The sequence below is a fragment of the Habropoda laboriosa genome, unplaced genomic scaffold, assembly GCF_001263275.1.
Source record: "Habropoda laboriosa isolate 0110345459 unplaced genomic scaffold, ASM126327v1 scaffold300, whole genome shotgun sequence".
Taxonomy (NCBI): domain Eukaryota; kingdom Metazoa; phylum Arthropoda; class Insecta; order Hymenoptera; family Apidae; genus Habropoda; species Habropoda laboriosa.
The window spans coordinates 650,842-674,235 of NW_017100458.1; the positions used below are offsets into that span (position 1 = coordinate 650,842).

General features: G+C 31.8%; 5 protein-coding genes across 5 annotated transcripts in view; 1 reads left to right on the plus strand and 4 right to left on the minus strand.

The window, feature by feature from the left end:
- Positions 1 to 1,546: 1,546 nt before the first annotated feature.
- On the minus strand, positions 1,547 to 5,261 carry LOC108575964 (pantothenate kinase 4). Its single transcript, XM_017938902.1, has 13 exons — positions 5,053 to 5,261; positions 4,573 to 4,852; positions 4,272 to 4,455; positions 4,102 to 4,194; positions 3,841 to 3,997; positions 3,571 to 3,761; positions 3,194 to 3,468; positions 2,971 to 3,123; positions 2,799 to 2,886; positions 2,490 to 2,694; positions 2,250 to 2,407; positions 2,001 to 2,170; positions 1,547 to 1,931 (listed from the first exon to the last, which is right to left on the minus strand). The coding sequence occupies exons 1-13, from the start codon at positions 5,165 to 5,167 to the stop codon at positions 1,622 to 1,624; spliced, it is 2,379 nt and encodes a 792-aa protein (XP_017794391.1). The 5' UTR covers positions 5,168 to 5,261; the 3' UTR covers positions 1,547 to 1,621.
- A 1,232-nt stretch (positions 5,262 to 6,493) lies between these two features.
- Positions 6,494 to 9,491, minus strand: LOC108575952 (alpha-1,2-mannosyltransferase ALG9). Its single transcript, XM_017938893.1, has 12 exons — positions 9,412 to 9,491; positions 8,946 to 9,084; positions 8,596 to 8,801; positions 8,394 to 8,507; positions 8,207 to 8,317; positions 7,841 to 8,123; positions 7,658 to 7,774; positions 7,374 to 7,587; positions 7,163 to 7,304; positions 6,948 to 7,077; positions 6,727 to 6,857; positions 6,494 to 6,635 (listed from the first exon to the last, which is right to left on the minus strand). Exons 1-12 carry the CDS (start codon positions 9,489 to 9,491, stop codon positions 6,494 to 6,496), a joined length of 1,809 nt encoding a protein of 602 aa, XP_017794382.1.
- A 1,012-nt stretch (positions 9,492 to 10,503) lies between these two features.
- LOC108575970 (uncharacterized protein C11orf70 homolog) lies at positions 10,504 to 11,664 on the plus strand. Its single transcript, XM_017938908.1, has 6 exons — positions 10,504 to 10,598; positions 10,698 to 10,779; positions 10,860 to 10,929; positions 10,991 to 11,163; positions 11,229 to 11,401; positions 11,466 to 11,664. Exons 1-6 carry the CDS (start codon positions 10,504 to 10,506, stop codon positions 11,662 to 11,664), a joined length of 792 nt encoding a protein of 263 aa, XP_017794397.1.
- A 1,700-nt stretch (positions 11,665 to 13,364) lies between these two features.
- On the minus strand, positions 13,365 to 16,256 carry LOC108575965. Its single transcript, XM_017938903.1, has 10 exons — positions 16,123 to 16,256; positions 16,002 to 16,049; positions 15,749 to 15,933; positions 15,551 to 15,671; positions 14,947 to 15,475; positions 14,669 to 14,874; positions 14,347 to 14,584; positions 13,830 to 14,046; positions 13,595 to 13,767; positions 13,365 to 13,521 (listed from the first exon to the last, which is right to left on the minus strand). The coding sequence occupies exons 1-10, from the start codon at positions 16,254 to 16,256 to the stop codon at positions 13,423 to 13,425; spliced, it is 1,950 nt and encodes a 649-aa protein (XP_017794392.1). The 3' UTR covers positions 13,365 to 13,422.
- Positions 16,257 to 20,307: 4,051 nt separating this feature from the next.
- The window catches only part of LOC108575954 (probable phospholipid-transporting ATPase IF), a 20,905-nt gene continuing 17,818 nt past the window's right edge, over positions 20,308 to 23,394 (minus strand). Inside the window, exons 13-19 of the mRNA XM_017938894.1 lie at positions 22,982 to 23,141; positions 22,600 to 22,908; positions 22,339 to 22,525; positions 22,112 to 22,257; positions 21,949 to 22,052; positions 20,453 to 20,681; positions 20,308 to 20,370 (exon numbers count right to left, since the gene is read on the minus strand). Of these exons, the coding sequence (XP_017794383.1) occupies positions 20,308 to 20,370; positions 20,453 to 20,681; positions 21,949 to 22,052; positions 22,112 to 22,257; positions 22,339 to 22,525; positions 22,600 to 22,908; positions 22,982 to 23,141 (1,198 nt within the window). The remainder of the gene's footprint in view (positions 20,371 to 20,452; positions 20,682 to 21,948; positions 22,053 to 22,111; positions 22,258 to 22,338; positions 22,526 to 22,599; positions 22,909 to 22,981; positions 23,142 to 23,394) is intronic.

Genomic DNA, 23,394 nt, shown 5'->3' on the forward strand with positions numbered 1-23,394 from the left:
GATGGGTAGATGAGTTGAAAAATTGAGTGGATTATTTTATCGGAGCGTGTTCGATGCGTGAACCGAACTGAACAGTGAAGCACTGGACGATATCGCACAACAGGAATTTAATAAAGCTGAACAGACTGGGACGTTGTGGTCGAACGTGGCTGGGAGAAATGAACGTAGAGCGTGTTCCGCATGCATACAAGCCCTTTTCTGCTTTTTCCCGGTTCTTTTCTATTTTTTCCCACCCTGGCTACTGCTGGTTCACTAATACATATGAAAGAAAATACAAAAAAATATAGAAAGGAAGGAAGGGACAAGAGATTAAAAAGTATGACTTTTGGTAGGATTGAAGAAAGAACGAAGGATATATGTACGAAATTTATTGTTAAAAAATACATTTGCATTTGATTTGCAAGATGAGGTATTGTACATACATTAGTAAAAGATCAACATCTTAAATATGTAACACAGCAAAACTTAGTGATCGTTCGAGCAGCGTTCTGTTTTTATTTTGGTCGACAAACACGAAGATTGCTATTGAAAGGATTTCTTTTTCGGTTCAAGTAATACTGCAATTAAGTCTCAAAAAGTGTTGTGGTTTTATTTACAGATTACAAAGTATGTTAAATATCACATACGCGTATATTTTATATATTGAGTATTAACAAATTCTTCACATAGAAATCTTCAGCTTGAAAACCATATTAATATTGTATTTTAAGTTTCAACAATTTCTCGTCCTGCTTATCTTATCATCATTGTCTTTTATTCGTTTTTTTCTTCTCCCTTCTCTTTTCTATAAAATCTGAGAAATATATCTTAACAGATTGGTCACTTCTAAGGACATATATCTTGCGTGTTAATCTTAGACAGTCAATAATGTTTCTCCTGGATGTTTACAACGAAACAGAATACGAGAAAAAAAAAACATATCCGATTTGACGTGAAGCGATAGATCTCTGTACAAAAATGCCAAACATCAGAAGGTACTAGTTTTAAGTTCTTTTTTCTTTCTTTACATATTATTCTATTATACTGTCTATCAATTTTTGGCTTTTAAATTTACACGAATATGTAACTTTCTGCTTGAATGTTACATTATCACAGAAGATGTACTGTACAGTATTATATAATACATGTCTGCAATCGTTACAATTGGTCGCAAATTACTCCCTTTAAACTACGATAACCTTTTCAAAATACGGAGCAAAATAATTATATTGTCTTTGACTAGGTGTCGATCATTATTCATCAATATCTCTCACGTCAACGTTAAAGTTTTCATACTTGAGTAACGAGATAGGCCAGATTTCGAGGCTTGGTTAATTACGCGATGTTAGAAACATATTCTCGGCAACCAAGCTTCATTCGTAATTACTCTGAAGCAAATAACAATGAGTTTCTTAAAAAGTCTTTAAGTTTCTTATAATATTATATATTTCCATACGAAACTGTAAAATATACTTAAAATCTCGGCTCATTTCTTTTTATATCAATTTTATACGTATTTAAATGTAAATGAATCAATACTTGAATGTACATTTTTTTCAGTTCTTGGAATTGCGATAAAATTTTCAATTCGCCACATTCAGACATGCATAGTCCAATATATGGTTACTTACGTTTTCATTATCTATTCTTTAAGATTGCATGTACAAACATCCGTTACGTTTTCCACACACTCTGATGGACAATCCTTCCTTTTTAACTTTATATCACAAATTTTCGTTTTCAGTGGTGGCCGTTCATATTTACATATCACGGCGTACATATCACCACCTAATCGAAGCGCCAACCATCGATTTTTAATAACTGCTAACTTTAAACATTCGCAAGTTAACTTAGCATGAAGATTCGTATGAAGCGTTCTGCCCATTCCCTCGAGAACAATAAGATCGACGTTATGCTTCACCATTGCAAGACATAAATCTAAGTTCAATCGGCTATTAAACGTGAAATAATTTGTTAAAATGTATAAAGATTCATATAATTCTCTTAATTGCGATAATTACCTCAAATCAAGGCAGGGACTAGCCTGAGCTGTTTCCATAGCGATCAAACGGTTCTCTTTCAATGCATGTTTAATTACTTTACATACTTTTGCCGCATCTCGTAACGTTATAACCAATTCTGGATACGTGACATCATTCAATGCTGGCATAGAATTAGCGCACAGTATAACCTAAAGTAATCATTAATTTAATTTAATTATTTTGTTGTAATTGGATTTTTAACTAAAAAGCATTTGTGATATAACTAACTTTCGTTCCCCGCTGCAATAAATCCCGTGCAAAAGGTAAAATTCCCAATACTATATCAACCCCGCTATTGTCGACAAAAATAGCAGCACACTTATGCGGTAATCCAGTTTCTAATCTTTCTATCCAGTCGTCCAAGTTATCGTATAACCAAGGTCTACCTAAATTTAATAAACAAAACATCAATTTTGTTGACACTGTTCATTCCACTCTATCAATTACGAACGAAAGGTTTTCGCGTACCCGGTATTTTTTCTTGTGCTTCGGCAAAACCAAAATCTGTCGTTTCCATCAAAGTTGCAACAGCTTGCGCACCCCAATCGAACATATTACCACTCAGAACTCCTAGTATCAAAGTTTTTATTTTCTCTGCTCCTTCCAATTTATCGATGGTCATTATGCGACTATTCAAATGCTTGAAAGCTTCTTCGTTTTCTTTTTTCTTTTGCTGTATACGGCACAAATATTACAAAGTATAAAAATCAATTAAATACCTTACAAAACACTTGCAATATTATCGATATAATGCGAATATTAGAAGAAAAAACTTGCATGTAAATAAGGGTCAGGAAAATCGAATTCCTTCATACAATGTTCAATAGTATCCAATAATATTCTCACTGTGAGTGTTCCATAAGCACTATAATATTATATTGTAAAATTGTTAATTATAACAGACTCTTATAAAATATTACATTTTTATTAGTGATCATGATGAACTTACAATGGTTCAAGATGTAAATAATGTAGTCTGTTAACATATTTTTCCTTCAGTTTTGTTGCTCTATCTTTTGCAGTTGGACTATGTGGCTGGCTGTCAATAGCTCTAGCAACAAATTTATCCACTGATTCCTCAAAACATTGAAGCCAATAATCTCTAAAATAATTACAAATTTTTTGTATGCCAAGAAAAAGAAATACATCACTCACCTAAGCTCATAACTTACCTAGCCTCTTTATCTTCAGCAAGATCAGTTGTGTCAGGATTATAAGATGCAGGATCTTTTAAAAGTGGACAGAATGTTATAGCATTTTCTGCTTGATCAATTTCCAATTGATCAACTTTCATCCCAAGATCAGTAGATATTGAATTTTTAAATCCTGAAGAGCCTGCATAATTTTCTAACCAACTACATTCATCAGGTTGCTCAGCACCATACAAAAATGCCCCAATTGAACCAAGATAGCCTTCATGGCGAAGGAAAAGGGGCTTTACTTCATCCTACATAGGATTCAATGAATATTTGTAAAAGAGGTTTTTCTGAAGAAAATTTTTCTTTTTATTATAGTTACATGAGAGTACAAAAAAGGTTTTAAAACTAACATGAGACCAATATTTGATGGAATAAGACATAGTATGCATTGACATAGGATGATTGCGTAGAAAATAACCACCAAAGTAAACCTTTTTCACTTTATGCACAGTTGCATATAAACTTGCTATTTGTCCAATATCATTACTTATAGTAAACAATAGACTTTTTGCAATGTCTGCCTCAGAAAACTGTGGTTGCCCTAAGATACAAGTAAAATAACTTATTCTTTGAGATGATACAATTTATCTAATCAATTCACATATTATTTGCTTCCTTACCTTCATTACTAGAAGAAGTAGCCTTGCCAAAAGAAGATGCGATAAGTTCTCCAGGTAAACCTTGGGAGGAATAATCACCTCCATAAATATCTTTCACTAACATATCAACATTACGATGATCTCCTCTTTCTGCAAGTTGCAGTAATTCATCAAAGCCCTAATAGAGTATTTTTAATAATTTTTTTAATGTGAACATTTATTTTATTGTTACATAAATATAAAAGTCAATAGCTACATGTGTAAAAAAATCAACACTGGTACCTTTCTTTTTGTAAGTAAAGAACCTAATCCCCAAAATGTTCCCCCTCCTGTAGCTGTACCCCCAATCCTTTCAAATACATTATCAGACTCTACCTGAAAATATTATATAAACCTCAAAAATAAATGAGACTATTCTTTGAACACCTTTAATCAATGTGGTTGTGACTTACTTTAAGAATACTGACACCACTACCAATATTCACTAACAGGTATGGAAATATATTAGGACCAGCCTTTTGAAATTTGTATTCAGGATTTCCATGTCTTTCAAATTCAAATGCTTCACATGGTATATTTTTCAATAAAAAATTACAACCTTTTATCAGACATGCAATTTCATCTTCTTTGTCAACTCTAAAAAAATGTTTTAATTGCTTTCACTTCTATATTAAATATTTAATATTAGTCTATATAGATATCATTGAATAGAAGTATAAAAAAGCTATTATTCCTATACTTTAAAATGCTTACATTAAACCTAATTTTTGCTGTAGTAAAGAATTATATTTGTATGCTCCTCCACCAGTGACTTTAATGCTTTTACCATGAAACCTTTCAACATTTACTAAATTCTCTTTCACAAAATCCAAACAATTTTCAATGTATCTTGTTTCAAACTTAACAAAATGAAGTCTATTTCCTTCATGTACTTTGTATGCACGTTCTCCACTATTTCCTAAGCCAGTATCCTCATACAAAGCTTTACGGTAATTAACTGTTGAATAATAAGCTATTTTTGTCAAAGATAAGCCTGAAATTAAATTAAAACCAAAGCAACCTTAAGCTACATTATTAGAAGATTATAACTGTTCATGTTCAATTTTTAAATGGTACAAAAAACGTACTTGCATTCTTTAAAAAACCTTTGAAAGATAACCTTGTAAGAACTGCATTTATACATAAATAAAAGCTTTTAACGTATGCTGATAAAATATGCAACGCAATACGTACCGATATCAATCGCAAATTTCTGAGCATTTTCCAAATTTGCAAACACTTCGACTGCAGTAGGTAATTTTATAGAATGAGAATTAGTTCGTTCATCGTCGATTTCCACCGTTTCCATTTTACATTAACTTTACCAAGTTACTATACTTCAGACCGCGTAGATGCTTCCACAACTAACAGACGGTATAAGAACTACATCACGATAAACGATAATTTTATCATTATTTAAATACTCTTTTCTGGATGTCACGTACGTACTGAAAAGAAATTTTCTCGTTTCCAGGAAGCGCATGAACGCGCATGAATTAAATCCTTGTTTACCCAAAACTTATCACGTTGATTTAAAAATGGCTATTAACATTGGACAGCTAGAAGCGCTGTTAAGTATGCATACATGGCGCTAAAAATTTGATTTTAATCGAGAACAGTGTAGAATGCTTCATCATGCCCAAGTTAAGAGAATTAGACAACCTACTTCAATGATTTCCATAAGTTAATTGTAAAAAATTTTTCGAAGCTGTAATGTTTCTAATTAATTGCAAATGAATTCTAAAACTTCGAGATTCTTTTTATGCATAGTTCACTCTGGTATACAATAACAGATTGGTATGGTATTTTTTGCAGCCATATATAATGACAAAATGACTCGACAACTATAAAACTTCAACTGATAATAGGGCAATGACATATATCGTATAAAGATACGAATGTCGTATATTGCTTTATTGTATTGTTACATATCATGATAACCAAGTACAAAATTTTATACAAATTTTTAATAAAAACTACAATATTATACAAGTTCAATATTGGAAAATTAATTATAGTAATATTTCTATCGGAGTATTTATAAAATATATTTGCAATTAAAATTAATTACATTGCATTTTCACAAATATACCCATAATCTCAATATATATGTACAAAAATTTGTTCATTACAAAATTAATAACATCTAACAATATGCAAATATTGCTATCAAATATTACTTATCTAATAAAAAAAACAATATTTTTATTTTAATGGTATTACATATATATATATGGACTAGTATGAAGATTATTTAGCATATTTGTATTACCCAATAATTTCAGTCATATTAATCGCATAAAATTATGTACTATTTTAAAAACACTTAATATATTATCTTGATTATAAGTGTATATATTGATATACATATCAATAACTATTTTTTAAAACAAAAAATACCGACCGATTAAGAACTTTAATACGAACGATTTAAATTTTGGTGGAATTGAAAACAATGTACGGAATTCGTGATTGTTTTAAATTCTTTTAGATTTTTAATCTTTCTTTTCAAAACCATTGTTTATATTTTTCTTACGAAATACAGACATTTATTTGAAATACAATATCAACCATTATAATTTCCCTGACAAAGACCCTGTTTATTAAAATCATACACATATTTCAGAAATTTTATTCAGGATGATTTTGGAATTTTTCCCGTTGACAAAAGGGGAATCGATTTAACTTTAATATTTTGTAATAAATTATATGAACCATATGTACAAAATTTATATGACACAAAAGGTATATAAAACGCTCTGAAAAATTGGTGTGATCTGAAAGATAAATAATAAATTTAACATAACATTAGTTTAATGCATTAAATTACAAATAATATAGTAAAATTTAAACATGTAATTCACTCACTTTGCAGAATTTAAAAATTTAGACGATTTTATTATCGTAAAGTTGTCAGTTAATCGAGAATAATTTGGTTCTAAGTCTGTCTCAGTCCCAATATCCAGATCTAATACAAAATGGCACTTGTCTAAACTAAACTATAATAGCAAGTTTTATTGATTAGAGCGAATAATATATGAATTTTATATTGGTTCATTTTTTTCACTACTTTATAAATAACAACTTACGTAGCGTGTAGGTTCTTCTCTATTCATATCATTAAAATGAGGTTGTATAATACTAGTTGCATTTTCATGATCTAAATATGGTTGAGGTAATTGACCCTTAAATTCTGATTTTAGATATTGAAGTTTCCAACTGAAGTCAATATCGCATTTTGCGTTTAAAAAAGCAAAAATTGTATTAAGTAAAATTCTTAAAAAAAAAAAAAAACATTACTTACTTATTCGATGTAAAGAAAAAGCTACTCGGAAATCGATGCCATTCTTTACCAATGCAAAAATTAATATTAATGTCCTTAGATATTTCTCCTTCTAATTCAACCTTATTAGCATCAATCATTACTTCCATTGGTGCATAATAACCTAATATAGGATTTCGAAAAGTTATATTTTACGTTGATTAAAGTAATTTAAAATATATAAACTTCTTACCTTTGTATATTGCTAATGATCTTGATATTCCAAGAAGACCACATATCAAGATAGCAAAGAATGTAATATGAACAGTATATTGCAAATAATGATAAGCAATATGTAAAGAACTAAGCTTTGTCCTAATAAACAAATATAGTTTTTGGATGGTGTCTATAGCTATGCCTCCAGTTAAACAAATCATTGGATATACAGGAAATAAAAATCGCTCTTCCTGTGTTAAAGATATTTATATATATATATATATTTAAATCTTACTGTTTAAACAATATTACTTAATTTACCTTATGAGGTTGCAAGAAAAACACTAAAAACCAAAGATATAGTGGTGCCAACGAATACCAGTAAGATAAACAAAGACGATCTCTTGGTCCAACAGGTACAATTAGCCACACTAAAAGCTATAAGGCTGATTAAAGTATTAATAGATGTGAAGGTTTAAGCATTATGAATCTCATGAGTATTACCAATCCTAATGGAGCCCAAAGTGCGCCAATAAAAACGAAATTGAAGTTTAAAAATCCATTATAAATATAATAACTGAAAGGTTCTGTTCCATAGATATTTGGTCCATGATTAGTAAAAACATTGTACATTACAATGTTCAGTGGTGCTATCACTAATTTACCATAATACATTGAATCAATCCATACCATTGGTACTAAAATAACAGTACCAGATAGAATTACCCATTTTATAAATTTACTCCACTCTTGTTTATGTATTAACATTTCCATTGCAATTGGCAATCTGTAAATAATATAAAAAAGGTTTGTAACAATTTTATATTTTAACAGTTTTAACATTTTAAATGAAACTTTATAATAAAGTACCCAAGTAATGCAGCAAATGGCCACCCTAATAAAGCAGATATTGCTGTAGCAAAAATTGCTAATTCATATTGACGGCCATACCAGGCTGCTGTAGCAACAGTACTTAAATACCTGTACAGAGAACACATAGAATTAAATTGTTATCATTTCTGTACTTAAATAAGTACTATAAGTTTTATACACATACATTGAAAAAGATGATGGTAAAAATGCAGCACTGGCAATATACATGCCAGAACTGAATATAAGAAATACTAATGTCAATCTCCCAATATGTATTCCAAATTCTCTGGACACATTTCTATTAAGAAATATAATAAAATCTGGTCAGTATTTTGCGATGAAATTTATTTCCAATGTGCCTATAATATAACACAAAAAATACATACATATAAAAGTATACTTCAGATAATGCACAACCCACAGACAATAGACATCTTACAAAATAGAAGACTAGAACAGGATTTGGTTCTAGTAAGTAATGATAAAGTTTTGCTGGTACTATATGAATTAATAAGTACATATATGATCTTAATGCATATTGTGGACTATATTCCCATGTTTGTTGACCGGTACCATAAAGCAAATAGTGACTCTAAGAAAGACACAAAATGTAATGGCAAAATAAAACATTCTTGTAAAATAAATAGCACATTTATTTAAATAAAGTAACAGTACAAACATAGAAATTTATACAAATCATTAAAAATTGCTGAAATCCTTAAAAACTATTCCTTACTGGTTCCCAATAATTATAGGTTTCATCACAATCTGTTATGTGACTCCATATAGCAGAACAAAATCTAACTGACAAAAGCAATTTAAATGCTGTATCCACAGCAGGATAAATAAGACCAATATCAGAGGATTCTTCTGGTCTGAAACACATATTCTTAATTTTACTTTCGATCTGTGTTCAATTTTATACATGTTTACTTTTTAATTGACATTTTCATCATTATAAATAATACATTAATGACAACCTAAATATAGAAATAAAATAAACACCATTGATAATTGCACAAATTTTATAAAATAATATCATCAAAATATCCCTAATTTCTTATTAAATAATTTAATGTTAAATTTGTAAAGAAGGAGGTTAACCGGCACACAATATGTGTACATTGTATAAAAATGGAATAATAAAACAAATTTTGTATTTCACTTCTTATTAATGAGAAAAAAGAGAATATTATTTCTACTTTGAAAATCTTCTGCCATTCAACTTTTTGAGTTCTTTTTTTGAAATGAAAAGCTGACGTTGACGTTGAATCGGCGCCATGGTTTCCCGGAGCCTTTGAAACTTATCTAAATATTTGTTTAATACGTCACCATATAGACATTTTCATCGATGCCGAAATCAATATTCATAAAATATTATGTACACATTTTTTTAACAATGAAAATTTGTAACTTTATATATAAAACTGTATAATTTATATAAGTCTTCGACATACCATTTCATGTTTACATACATATTTCATTTATATTTCTGCTTAAAGATACATTTGTTATAATGTTTTTAATTAATTTATACAATATCACAAATTTATAAGTTGTACAATTAACATAATAATTGCTATATATGTAAGTTATTATTACACAGGGTGTCCCGTAAAGAGTGTAACTCCCGGAAATGGGGGGTTGCTGGGATGACTCTGATCACATTTTTCCTTGACCAAAATGTTATTTGAAACTTCGTTGTTGAATTATTAACGAAAAACACTGGCCCACTCACAGCACCCGTAGAGTCCGCGCTCAGGGGCGAACAGGGATGAAATTTTCAGCGTGTGTACAATTCACATAGATCTACAAGACGTATTTTTTAGATTTTCATTACGAGCTCAAATAAAAAAGTTATAAAAACGACCTTCGCTATTTTCTTCGCGATTCCGACTAATTGCAGTTTTTTCAAAAATTTATACAAACGTCGGAATGACGACAAAAAACCAATTTTCTAAACCTTATAAAAATAGCGGTGCAAAGTCAAATTTTTTTGACAGCGTGCGATAATCGAAAAGTCACGCGTACACGTCATTTGCGATAGCGCGCGGGTGAATCTCTCTTCGTTCGTCCCTGAGCGCGGGCTCTACGGGCGCTGTGAGTGGCCAGTGTTTTTCGTTAATAATTGAAAAACGAAGCTTCAAACAACATTTCGGTCAAGGACAAATGTGATCAGAATCACCCCAGCAACCTCCCATTTCCGGGAGTTACACTCTTTACGGGACACCCTGTATGTATATACATATATTCCACTTCTTTATCCCCATAGTAATAACAATTTCACTCGAAAAATGGAAATTGAACCTAGATATACATTTGTGCCTCTTGTACAAAAAAATTACATCGGAATAAACGATAAAAGAACGCAGGAATTTCTTTCCAAATGGTAACAATATTAATATCTTTTATCAATTTACGTATGTACATGCGTGAAATTTGTAGTTCCATTATTAAATGTTGTAACAAAATTTTTCTAATTTTACAGGGGTATAAAAGGAAATTTTGTTATACAACATTTTTCGTTTAATGAAACTTTCCAACAATATCACAAATATCATTTAGCTGAAGTTAGTCTATTAGTATATAATTTAAATATAATGGGAATTAATTATTATAATACTACTTTATTACTTTTTGATTATCCTAGGTTTTCTTTAAAGATAGTATTATAGCAAAAGAACTTTTAACAAAGCAAAGAAATCATTGGGTAAAACAAGGTAGCAGACATTTTTCTGTAGCACAGCATTACATGTTACTACTTTTTCTTATAATTAATAGGTATAACAGCAACAACTGTAGAAATAAAGCCTATTCCTTGTTCTGTTTTGAACATGTCCTTTTTTAATAAATTAAAAAATCCAAAGAATGGAATTGTACATGGGTCTGGGATTATTGGCAAAAGATATGACATGGAAATAGAAAATTTCTTAATTTCTGATAATCTTAGAGGAGTATGAATTTGTATTGCAATTAGTTTGTTACTAGTACAAGCTTATTTGTAGTTTAATTTTTCTAGATGCTATTAGATGAAGAATGTTCAGAGTATAATTTATATTCAAAAGATGAACGTGAAGAGTTTATATTTAACATTTTCCAAATGCTTGTTCTTGGAGGAATGCTTTGTCAATATGAAGATCTTTTAGATTCATATTTAGAAGTGACTAAAGCTATTTATAAAGATTTAATAAGGTTGAACTAAACTTCCGCAATTATGTTTTTAAATTCAATAAATAAATGTATCTAATTATTTTAGGGTGCAAAAAGGTGAAGATGGGGATTTATCAATTAGTACTATAGTTCTGCAAGTAGTGGCTAAAGATAATAGAGGACAAGCATATTTTCCATATGATCCATCTCACAAACAAAATATGGGATTTTTATTAGTTGACAGTGTTACTCATGAAGTTACAACATTCTTGCACCAGTTTGGAGTATATTGTCTTTCACAATGAGTAAAAAGGAAAGATTCATACTACAAACATGTTCTATCAATAGAATGTTATTTATTATATAAACATTGAAAAAACCAATCATGAATTAGTTACACTATATTGTGCATTATTTACATTATATGTTTAATGTGTACTTAACATTCTCTAATTTATTAAAAGTATCATTAATAATAATTGGCAACTTCATATTTCATAAAAATAAACATTTTGATTATGCAATTAATAAAAATATTTTATAATGAACATAATGTAATGATTAAATGGTACTATTGTTATGTAAAACATATTGTTATGTATATACCATTTTATGAGATCAAAACTGATATTATTAAACCCGTAACTAATTTAACTAATTTTTCGAGTCCGGTTGTGCTTGCACGTGGTGTGCTGACTAAATAATACATACTAAACCTAAACAGGACAGTTTGGGAAGTAGGGACACTGTTTTCAAGCCTAGCAGCCCACCTTTGTAGTTTGCTAAACGAAGATAAGGACATTGAATAAAAGAGAAGGATAAAACAAGAGTCGAGACAACCAAGCGATTTAAACACCAACTTTTTAAATTATACTTTGTTTTTATCTGAAATTTTTTTTGGACTTATTGGTGAGGTTTTTCTGATGAAAGTGACTTCAATATGTTAATAAATTTTTCATACAGAAAAAGTTAAAAATAAAAACGTTGGTGTTTAAATCGCTCGATTGCCTCGACCCTCGTTTCATCCTTTTCTTCGTTCGGCAAACTACAAAGGCGGGCTGCGATCCTCGAAAACCGTATCTTCTATACCCAAACTGTCGCCCCTCGGTTCTTTTGATCTGAGCGACAATGTGAGAGATAGTATTGTATTTAGGACTAGAATTCGATTTATTTTTACTATAAATTAGACTATGATTCTGGACTATGTTTGAGCAGTGTGCTCCTAGTAAAACTATAATTTCTACAGGTCTGTTCTTCCGCGAGTCACTTTTCAATCTGAACTTTTAACATCGCGTCTGACTCTCCTTTCAATGCTTTTTTCTAAATATACATTGATTGGTTGATGATGCACAAATTTCAGTTACCAATCAACGTGTCTAATCATGTCGCCAAAGCCCTTTCAGTGTGCCCTAAGTGCGCTTTTTCTTGGAAGGGTGGGAGACTGTTACGATGGAGATGGGCGAAATGGGCAAGCGTACGGGACTTCCGTCGAGTAACTCGTCGGTTTGCGAACCGTTACAAAAAGAATGTACCCTTCGGAACTCACGGCTTATGGCATGTCCTTAAGCTATTGAGCGCGAAAAGACACGAATGTTCTAAAAGGTAACAAAATAATTTGCCTTACTTGGTAAACTGAACGTTGACACATGCAAGTAATAAAAGAAAGAATCCGAAACTTAAAAATAACTGTATATTTCGGTCGTGCCATAAACCGCACATATGAAGCCCTAACAGATATTGTATAAATAAAAATGTTTTTTAATAATAAGGCACCTTATCTATAATTAACTTTTTTTGTACTGTGGTTAAGCATAGTATAAAATAAGATCTTACTTATAAGAACTAATTGTTGTTACTTTTTTTGTTGGAATCTATGTAGATTTAAAAGTTATTATATTTTTATATTACAGGTGTCTTATAATTTCGTTAAGTTTGCAAAGACTAGAAAAATGATTATTAACTGAAGATAATCACAACTCTTCTGTCTTGTAAATTTGTTCATTATGTTTTCTTAAGATTTAGTTTGACTATCATTTCAAATACACTCATTAAACACTAATTGTTTAATCTTTACAATAGCAATATTTTCGTAAGTGATATAAAGAGTTCTCCACACATCTTGCTTGAGATCCATACATGTTGATTCTACTAATATCTGAAATCTAACATAAAGAGTTTCGTATATTTGCATTTTTGTTATATGTCCACTTTGCAAAGTTTAAGCGGCGAACTTACTTTCGTCGAAAAAGTATTCTTCTTTATATCATAAGTAATACTGACTTCAAATAATCCGTCTCCTGGTTCTGTTCTTACTTTCAACTGATAAATTTCAGTAGTTAATTTTGTTTTGGCACTAAAATCTCCAACGAAACCATCTTGATCTCCGGATTTTTGGAATTCCAATAAACCTGTAATTTTATATTATTGATCGCAATCTGTGATAAACTCTAAACAGAATCATTTACAATACCTTTATTAGGTATGAGTTTAGCGGCCCACAATATTTCTTTTAATTTTAATTGTTCACATATGTCGTGATGGCCTTCCGTATATGTGTTAAGAAATTGAATCAAATATTTGGCAGCGGCAATAGTTTTATCATCGTCGATTGCGATCTCTTGCCAACTAAGGCAAGCGCACCAATGCGGTTCTATAAATGCATTCCCGCACGTTCTGTCTATTGGTATCTGTATAGTTACGCAATGTGATTATTCATTCATTTCTAAATATAATCGGAACCATTATTTAACAAAAACTAATAAACAAAATCATATACTTTTGTTGAACATGTTTAAGGTTGATATACATAAAAAGGCGTCATTGTTTGAATTTTGTTATCGTTACTATGATAAGATAGTTAAACGGTATTAGCCTTGAATAATTGTAGCGAACTCTAAATTCTGCGAATTATCAGTATTTTATCACATTACATATATGTACACATTTACATTCGAAATACTTTCAGCATGTGTCTGTAATACACTTACCTTATCGAATAAACTAATGGCTCTTTGATAACGATCCCCATCTTTTGGTGTTTGAAAATTCAATATATTTTCTAACGTTTTATGCACGTCAAACGGTGTTGTTAAATAATGTGTATTATGTACAAAGTTTGCATATGCTTCTGGGTGAACTTTTTTAAACCAAGGGGGGAAGACAAAGGAAAAAAATGGCAGCCTTTCCTCTTGTTTTCCTTGTAGAGTATTGCGAATTTCTGCAAACCTGTGAAATGAAATTGGTAGTGTCAGTTTGTATATAATTCTACTAAAAAATCATGTTTTGCATATTACTTATGTAGACATAAACCTGTGCCCATGATCACTCATCAATATCAACACTGTGTTATTTAGGTGACCAAATTCATGTAAGTCTTTAATCCAATTATGTAAATCATTATCAACTACTCCTATATCATTATAGGAATCGTGTGAAAGCTCCCCATGAAATCCAAATAAAAACTTTGGTTGATGTTTGTATACATTAAAAATTTCTTTGATGTAATTCAACATTGTCTACAACAAGAATAATAATGTATGGTCCTGTAATTATAATATAATGAATATTAATGAGAGTTCAAAATATACCATGTGTCTTGGAATGCTTCCAATGCAAAATTTGTTGTAGTATCGAAAATATGGTGTTGCAGCTAAATAAAATGTTCTCATATAGTGATCAGTTGGCTGTTCTTTGAAACCTTTCAGACGATATGTGAAAGTCCCAATGTGATGGACATCTTCCATGAATCCTGTTATGTAGCCATTTTTTTTGTATTCATTCCATATCATAGGATATACATTAACATATTTTGCTTTTGAACCCATGCGTTTTCTAGTATCTGGAAGTTCAAGTTCAATTTTCCCAGTAAGAATAGGAATGAGTGCTTGTGGTGTCCCATCACCTACTATATTATACCCTTCTAAAATTAAAGCTTCTAAATATTCTTTTAAGTATTGATATGTCTTTGGTAATTTGCGTATAAATGTATTTCTTGACAGAGAATCAAAACCAAACATAAGTATATTTAGCTTAAGGGCTTGATTTCCAACATTTTCCCATTTATTTGTTTCTTTCACTTCAGGATCATCTCTCACTCCAGCCATAATACTGTGCCATCTAAGATATTTTTAAGATAATAATTAATTATTTTTAGATAAAAACTGATTATTCTTATTCACACATTTCACTTACTCCTTTCCAGTTTTTGATTCACACTTTACATCAACAAAATCACTGTACTTTAGAACATAGGAATCATCAGATTCAACAGGGGTTGTGAATGATATAGTGTAATCATCATCTCTCAGAATTTCTACAGTTATAATTGAAATAATCAGACACAATAATTTTAATATAATATTGTGACACTGTAACTTTTATACAACTTACCACTGTAGAAACAAGTCATAGGTCCATATTTTTTCTTTGCTTTATTGCTAATAACTAGTCTTGAACCATGAAGAATAACCCAATCTTCTGGTGTACATGACAAGGGAGGGATATCATGTATAAACTTTGTAATTTCTGGATTAGAAACATCTAATTTAGGTAGCTTACAAGCTACAACTCCTTTCCTATAACACATATACCTTTTTATCTTCCTATATTTAACATAGAGTATTTTTAATAAAGTTATATGTACATAATATGAGATTGCTCAGTGTTCTTAATTAATTGAGACATGCGTATCCTGAAATGGCACAAATTATCACAATTAGAGATGGCACAATGTTGTATATTCCTGGAATTAAAAACTTGCTCACAGTTTATCCAGATTCAACAAATCATTGTCATTGAAGCCCAATTCTGATCGAAAAATTTGAACAACACAGAACAGCAGTATGACAAATAATGCTGTTATTACGAAACGTCGAAAATAACACGACATAACCCTCATTTTTATTTAATTTATCATACCTGAAAAATAAAACGGAATTGAATTCGTGTGAATAATCGTTTATCAATACCTTCAACTTATGTGTAATTCAGAAAGACCTTTATACATGGTGAGAATATCGTTTTCTAAATCGTATAAGTGGACATTCAATAAAGTGGCTCAATACAGTTCGAAAATCTGATAATTTACTTTGTGCCTAGTGAACATATCGTTTCCTGTTCACTTTACTTATAAGCCTAATTATTGACTGCTCAGAGTGTGTATTATATCTCTTTTCTTCGTTTTTCTCTCTATGGAGCAGAGATACATAGTATGTAGTGACGAATAAAAGTACCGGAACAGACTAGATTATCATAAGAGTAACATTAGATTTTCTGTAAGTAAGATATAACTAAAACAGTTAAAAATATAATATTGAAAAGAATAAATAAACATAAAAATCCAATATCCGAATTTTTTCAAAAATGATTTAAAATTGGTTTTATTTAGCGTACAATCATGCGATGCCTATAAAAATATTTATCCTTTTCCCAGGACAATAGACAATGAATCTAACTTCCAAAAAAATAGAAGTGTTTCACATCGTAAATCCAATTTTGTGTTTACGACAAACCTTAAGACCTACGAATAAATAATTAGTGTACCGATACTCTTTCTAATTAATTTCGCGATCAGAAATAGGGGTTACAAGTTTCGTGGGGTTTCCGTTCTATTAAAGAAGTGTAAAATTACCGAACATTTAATTGACAGACATTTCTCGAAAATTGTTTTGACGCTCCACACTGGACACACATGCGAGTACGAGACTTTTTTCGTCAAATGCAACAGACGATTCATTCTAAGAATAACAGAAAATTCTGACAGAATGCTGATATGTATTTACTGTTGAGATACCCTTTGTCTTCCTTCATGGAATTTTTCTCTTCTTTTAGGGGTATCCCCTCCTATTTCACACTGAAACGTTCCGACACGAATGTACACTGCTCGATATCAACCTTTTCGCTACGGCAATGGAAAATCGAAGAGTGCATATACGCGACACAGGAACAAAGAACATGGTTAGTTTTCGTTTATACGCATAATAATATCCATTTCTGAAGCTGTAGTTTAATTTTCACGTAGCATTATTTAAGACGATTTATTAAAATAATTTCGATATAAAGGTGGTTCAGTGTTTTTAATCATGCTATAAGATTACAGTCTATAGCGAAAGGATCGATACACGAGCTGCTCATTTGCCAAATCGGTTAACTCCACGAAATAAAAAGTCGAGAAAATTGATGAAATTATATATGTACATCAAATATAAATGTTAATATTTTTTATACTGTTGCATTAAAAAATTACTTACAATTAGCTAAATTCTTATAAGCGGTTGAATGACACTATTACAACGATCTAGTTTAAAGTATGGAGTTAATCACATTGGCTTCTGAAATCAATTATTTATTATTCAACGGCCATAAAAATTTTTGTCATTTAGTGGTGTTAAGCATAATTATTAATTATAAAATTTAACAAAAAATTCAAAAAAGTAGAGTTAACCACTTTCGGTTGTGAACACCGCTTTCAATCGTAACAAAATTAAGCGTAATATCAGTACCTACCGCTTGCCAATCGATCTAAAACTAACTGGGAAATGTGTTGGAATAATCGAAATATTCATCTGTCCATGGTGCTAGCCGAACTTCCCCCAAAATATATATGTACACTACCGCTCAAAATATTCGGACACTTGATAGTGTCACGCACTGTCGACTTCAGAAATTTTCTTCCTTAAAGCAATTTCTCGAATTGAATGTCCTTGTTCCGCAAGAGTTATCGTTTCTAACGATAATTCTCGTTTCAAATTCACAACTGAACATAGGAAGAGCAACCAGACGAACTAAAGCAAAGCAGGTGACTGCATAGCGTTAGCTCCATTCTTAACCCTATCGAGAGAGCGTAAGCACATCATCGACGGTTTATCAACGCTTAATAGGTATCGGAGAACTCTCTGAAATCGATCTGTACCATAGAAATGAAATAAACTAAATCTCCGGACCTTCTCAAACAACGAAATCGTTCCATTAGGTTTCGTCTTTATAAAACAGGAATTATATTATTGCATTTTTATTACGTAATTTGTACATAAAAATAAATTTTAGTGTACTACGATACTTTAGTATACATAATAATAACAATTACAAAAGCTGAAATGAGTGTAAATACTTTTTCTACTAACTTAAACTACATTTTGTAGAGAATAAGGAAGTGTCCGGATACTTTTGACCGGTAGTGTATGTTGTATTCTTATCGAGAGATAGCGGGAACTGACTCGAATTTAATAAAAACACGCGTTAAAACATATGCAGAAATTCAATATAATTGACACCAGATAAAAATTATTTCTCGTGTACGATTGGGTAGTTATTGTTAGCTTATCTTCTCATAAAGTTTCTTGAACTTAAGGAGAGATATACATACACCTATTTAAATAGGTGTGCTTTTTACGTATTTTCAATGTTTGAGACGTCAGTTTCTCACGTGGCGAATTTTTTATACGATTCGTAGTTTCTTTTTTATTGCACAGAAAAAGGGAACGATTTCATATAGAAAAATTGAAATTTTTATTTCGAAAAGCTGAGATATTTTAAAAAATCAACCTTTTTTTTTTAAATCGGCAACGTCAGAAACAGAAATTGTTCACAATACTTCACGAAAGTAGTTTGCTTTTTTTTTTGCTTTCACGTAAAATTTGTTTACGCTGTAACGGGCATCGCAAACCACTGTAACTATAACTACAATATATCCTTAATATTTTTACATAAAAAAATTATCATAGCCAAAGATAAGATTAAATTAATAGAAAAAATTAGGAATACAATTATGTTTGTACTTTCTTAACGAAAAATTTTCAAATCACGTCCGTTTTCAGGCCTCTCTAGGTGTATATCCCTTCTTTTTATCTTCTTGTAACGACATTGCGTTATTCTTTAGTAAATCATTGATATGTCTCTTTTCTTTTTACACAAAATTATTTACAATATATATATATATGTGTGTGTGTGTGGTTCAATGGAAGTGTCCATTTATCAAATGTTTACCATAAAATTCGATCACGTAAAAGGTAAAAAAATGCGCGTTATTCAGTCGCAAAGTACAAAAATACACGTACTTTCGTCCTAAAATTGTATTCCATCAGGTCAAGCCATAGATTCGCGTGTATTAACGTCATACGTATGATTGACTATGACACATGTCGTAAAACAATACGCTTTCAAACAAATCGTATCTTGTTTTGAAGTGGTACACACAAGTGATTAGTTTATCGCCGATTAAAATAGTAAAATGTGTTTCATTTGTATTGCTTGAAAATCTTGCTCAAGAATATACACAAATTTATGAACTGACCTGATGCATTAATCGACAATCGATCAATCACTCAGTTTATATGATATTTACAGCGGCTCTCATTTTCGAATAAATTTCACGGCGAATTCTGTATTTAGAACGTTATATCACTCGCAGTAATTGAAGAAAGGTCTCTAGAATTTGTTTTTTCACGCGAGCTAAGTATTCAGTATACCGGAATTCTTTAATCACTTCGAGTAACACGAAAAAGAATGTCACGTGTAAATGATTGAAACACGTACTATACCGTTATTTCAAAAATCATGTTCAATTGTCTGATAAGTAACGCGGATATCATATCAATTTTTTTTCGCCCCTTCGAAGAAACCGAAGTGAAAAATAATTAATTTACACTAATCAATCGCGAACATAATGTGTATGCATATTTCCACTTATTTTCTACGGTGATGTTTCTTTCCCTCTTTTTCTCGATCTTCATTTTTTACGTATCACGTGTCACTTATGAAATGTCCTAATACTAATACCGAATTCTTTAGATAAATCTATCGCGGACTCGGTAGAATTAACAACGAATATTTATATCTACATATGTTTTTCTCGATGAATGAACTATAAATTAACAGACGAATCTGCTTATACGATATGAGGAAAATAATTTATACTAACATGACGATGACCGAACAAAAGTTCTCCGCGTCTATTCAGCCTTCCGTACCGTGAAGTTCTGCTTCCACGAAATCATGTTGAACAATCGCTGACTCTGCAATGAATGTCAGTGTACCGATTAATAATCGTTAGTTTATGTACGTGTGTGTGTGTGAGCACGTTATAATTATTGTTACCCTGCTCTGCAGCGGTGTGTTGTTCGCCGTGTTATCGTTGCCAGCATTTCCTCTACTGGGCCGTACTTCTTCGTTTCTTCTCATTATTCGCGTGGGTCTGTGATTATTGTATATGATGACTAGGTAGTCTGGTATCAGGCAAGCGACAACGACGATTATGGTCAACAGCCAGAACGTTAGAGACGACACTAGGATATAAAAGACCCTCAGCATATCTCCGTCGTACCTCCTAAAAAAATAAAGAAAAATGTAACATACAGGGTGTTACATTTAACACTTTGGACTTCTTTCTCGAGTGTGACTCGAGATCAGTTTCATTCAAAGGTACGAATGAAAGTAATTTTTCAATTGCCAGTTTAAATATGTATTATAGAATAATGTCTCTCCAATTGACCACCAGCAAGGAACCTAAACAGGCTTATTGTAGAGTCAGGGACTACGTTTTCGAGCCTCGCGCCCGTCTTTGTAATTTGCCGAACGAAGACAAAGACAGCGAATAAAAGATAAGGATGAAACGTGAGTTGAGGCAACCAAGCGATTTAAATACCAACTTTTTTAATTTTACGTTTTTTATCCCGAAATTTTTCTTAACATATTGATGAGATTTTTCTGATGAAAATGACATCAAACACAACATAAGTTGAACAACATTTACTTATTAATACGTTCACTGTCACGTCAGATTTACAGGTTGCTCTCAGGCGGCCAAAAGAAAATATTCATTATTTTAAGCATAAGATTATAGTATTATGCTTTATAATTTTTTTTTTCAATTGAAAATAATGTCTAGCTAGCTATGACGTTCAAAATTTTTAGTTGACAACATTTATTTTATTTTAATTATTCTAAACACTTGAGGCACTCCAGTCACTGATGACCACCATGGCCATATCGAGGAAACAATCTAACGTTAAAACTTATTGAGTGATTAATTTAATTTCATAATATATCGCTTTAGCGAGCCACCGCTTGGTTGCCAATTGTTTATCACATAAATTGAGGGCCGATTCTACAAGTGTCAGTCAAATGGAGGGCCGATTCTACAAGTGTCAGTCAAACGGCAGCCCAATTCTCCAACTGGTAGTCAAACGGTAGGCCAACTCTATGTAATATAGGGTGTCTGTTTTATCTCAATACAGTGAAATATCTTTTAAGGAAGTGATGTTAGGAAAAAAGTCTGTTTTATCAAAGGAAATGACTTTGTACCGTGTACGATTTTAAGTGACAGTCACTGTATATATATTTGATATTTTTCTTGTTTATTTACATTTGATACATAAAATAGGTGTATTTCCTGTACCAAACGTAATCTGAGCCGCCTGACTTTATCGTTGTTGAGTCAAAATGACCCTGCATTCGTCTTACGAGGGTTAATATACTACATCATAAGCGAAATTCTCTGCTTTCTATTTAATTAATTATAGACGAAATTCTACCGTTAAAAAAAGTGCTCGATCACTCCTCGATTTACCCTACCCCTCTTTATTGTTACTTACTTGTGCATGAGCGAATAGATGAATGCTACCACGAGGAACGACAGTTCTGATAGTAGTACCGTTAACGTGAAAGGTACTGTCCAATACGAGCTTCTTAACACTACCTGAAAATGAGGAACCATGAAATATTTCAACGTGAGAAAGGGTCTCGTTCGAGATGTACCTGTAGATTAGCTATTAATGTAACTAAATGAATGACGATTGTGCTGAACGACCACTGTTCTGTCGGTGTGTTATTATACAGGGTAACAGGATTGATGTATATGTATACGTATGACATAGAAAATATGGCAATGGTGTGCCAACAGGCTGAAAAAGAAACGTCAAATGTAACGTCGAACATATGTCTCTCATCAATGATTTATAAACAAATCGTCGAGATCATTCTACCTAATGCAGTCCATATGAAAAATTGTCTTCCTGATAACAAATAGTTGCGCTGATACAATTTGTACAAGTACGGGTAGCGCAATAGCGTCTCAGCGGTGTAATCTTGTTCGAATAATCCGTACGCTAATATCGGTACGGATGTGAACACTACGTTGAAGAGCATTAAGAACAGGGCGTCGTAGAGTGCCTGAAAATTGTGCAGAAAAATTCAATCTAAATTTAACGTAAAAAGTGACGTCTATTACGAAAATTCGACACTACCTGGGTAGAGTAGCCGCAGGTCATGTTGAACAACAACTGTGGCGTGATGAAGATGAAGTTCTTGTAGAAGAAATATTGCGCTAGAATGCTGATTCGATAGTAGTACCAATGCCCGTGGACCAGCAGAACTTTCTTCAAGTATTTGAATTTTGCTATAGCAAAATCGGAGCTCATGGTCGCTTGACGACCCTCTTTACCCATTATTCCTATTCCAACGTGAGCTTCCTGTATCATAGACACGTCGTTTCCTCCGTCGCCAATGGCAGCGGTATGCGGCACAGTTTTTGCCTTCTTCATCAAACTTACAATCTAAGTACATGGATAAAATCACGGATGAAGCAATAAGGAATAATTGATTCTATCTTTCTGTAAGAAAACTTACTTCACTTTTCTGTAACGGCGTCAGCCTGCAACAGACTACTGCATCGCAAGTCATCGCAACTGATCTGAATAGCTCCGGGTGATCCTTCAATGCGGTTGCAATACTGCAGCCATCCACTAATAATCCGTACTGTTTGTGAGGTTCGAGCTTTATCCTCCGTCTGAAATTACGTGGAAATAGGCAGAGTAGCATTGACCAAAAATTCAGTTATTAGTAATATAGTGGGGCCCCGAACTTACGTACTAATTGGTAAGTCGAAAAAGACGTAAATTGGGGTACACAGGATAGACATAGTGGCGCGTTATATCTTCATGAGGCCCCGGGAAAATTTGAATTTGGGGGCCCCATGTACAGTGTTGGAGTCAGACATTTTTCTTTGGGGGGAAGGCAATGAGATTATAAAAGATTGGTTT

What these genes read in the sequence shown, in the direction of transcription:
- LOC108575964 (XM_017938902.1), bottom strand. Translation starts at nt 5,167, where the DNA reads ATGGAAACGGTGGAAATCGACGATGAACGAACTAATTCTCATTCTATA. An exon ending in GTGGTGTCAGTATTCTTAAA is followed by an intron (nt 4,195 to 4,271) that starts GTAAGTCACAAC and finishes TAATATTTTCAG; the next exon opens with GTAGAGTCTGATAATGTATT. An exon ending in TACTTCTTCTAGTAATGAAG is followed by an intron (nt 3,762 to 3,840) that starts GTAAGGAAGCAA and finishes CTTGTATCTTAG; the next exon opens with GGCAACCACAGTTTTCTGAG.
- LOC108575970 (XM_017938908.1), top strand. Translation starts at nt 10,504, where the DNA reads ATGGAAATTGAACCTAGATATACATTTGTGCCTCTTGTACAAAAAAAT. An exon ending in ACAAATATCATTTAGCTGAA is followed by an intron (nt 10,780 to 10,859) that starts GTTAGTCTATTA and finishes TGATTATCCTAG; the next exon opens with GTTTTCTTTAAAGATAGTAT. An exon ending in ATTTATAAAGATTTAATAAG is followed by an intron (nt 11,402 to 11,465) that starts GTTGAACTAAAC and finishes TAATTATTTTAG; the next exon opens with GGTGCAAAAAGGTGAAGATG.
- LOC108575965 (XM_017938903.1), bottom strand. Translation starts at nt 16,256, where the DNA reads ATGAGGGTTATGTCGTGTTATTTTCGACGTTTCGTAATAACAGCATTA. An exon ending in TATGACTTGTTTCTACAGTG is followed by an intron (nt 15,672 to 15,748) that starts GTAAGTTGTATA and finishes TTATAACTGTAG; the next exon opens with AAATTCTGAGAGATGATGAT. An exon ending in GAAGCATTCCAAGACACATG is followed by an intron (nt 14,875 to 14,946) that starts GTATATTTTGAA and finishes TTCTTGTTGTAG; the next exon opens with ACAATGTTGAATTACATCAA.
- LOC108575952 (XM_017938893.1), bottom strand. Translation starts at nt 9,491, where the DNA reads ATGGCGCCGATTCAACGTCAACGTCAGCTTTTCATTTCAAAAAAAGAA. An exon ending in AATGGCAGAAGATTTTCAAA is followed by an intron (nt 9,085 to 9,411) that starts GTAGAAATAATA and finishes TATGTGTTTCAG; the next exon opens with ACCAGAAGAATCCTCTGATA. An exon ending in TTTTCTTGCAACCTCATAAG is followed by an intron (nt 7,588 to 7,657) that starts GTAAATTAAGTA and finishes TCTTTAACACAG; the next exon opens with GAAGAGCGATTTTTATTTCC.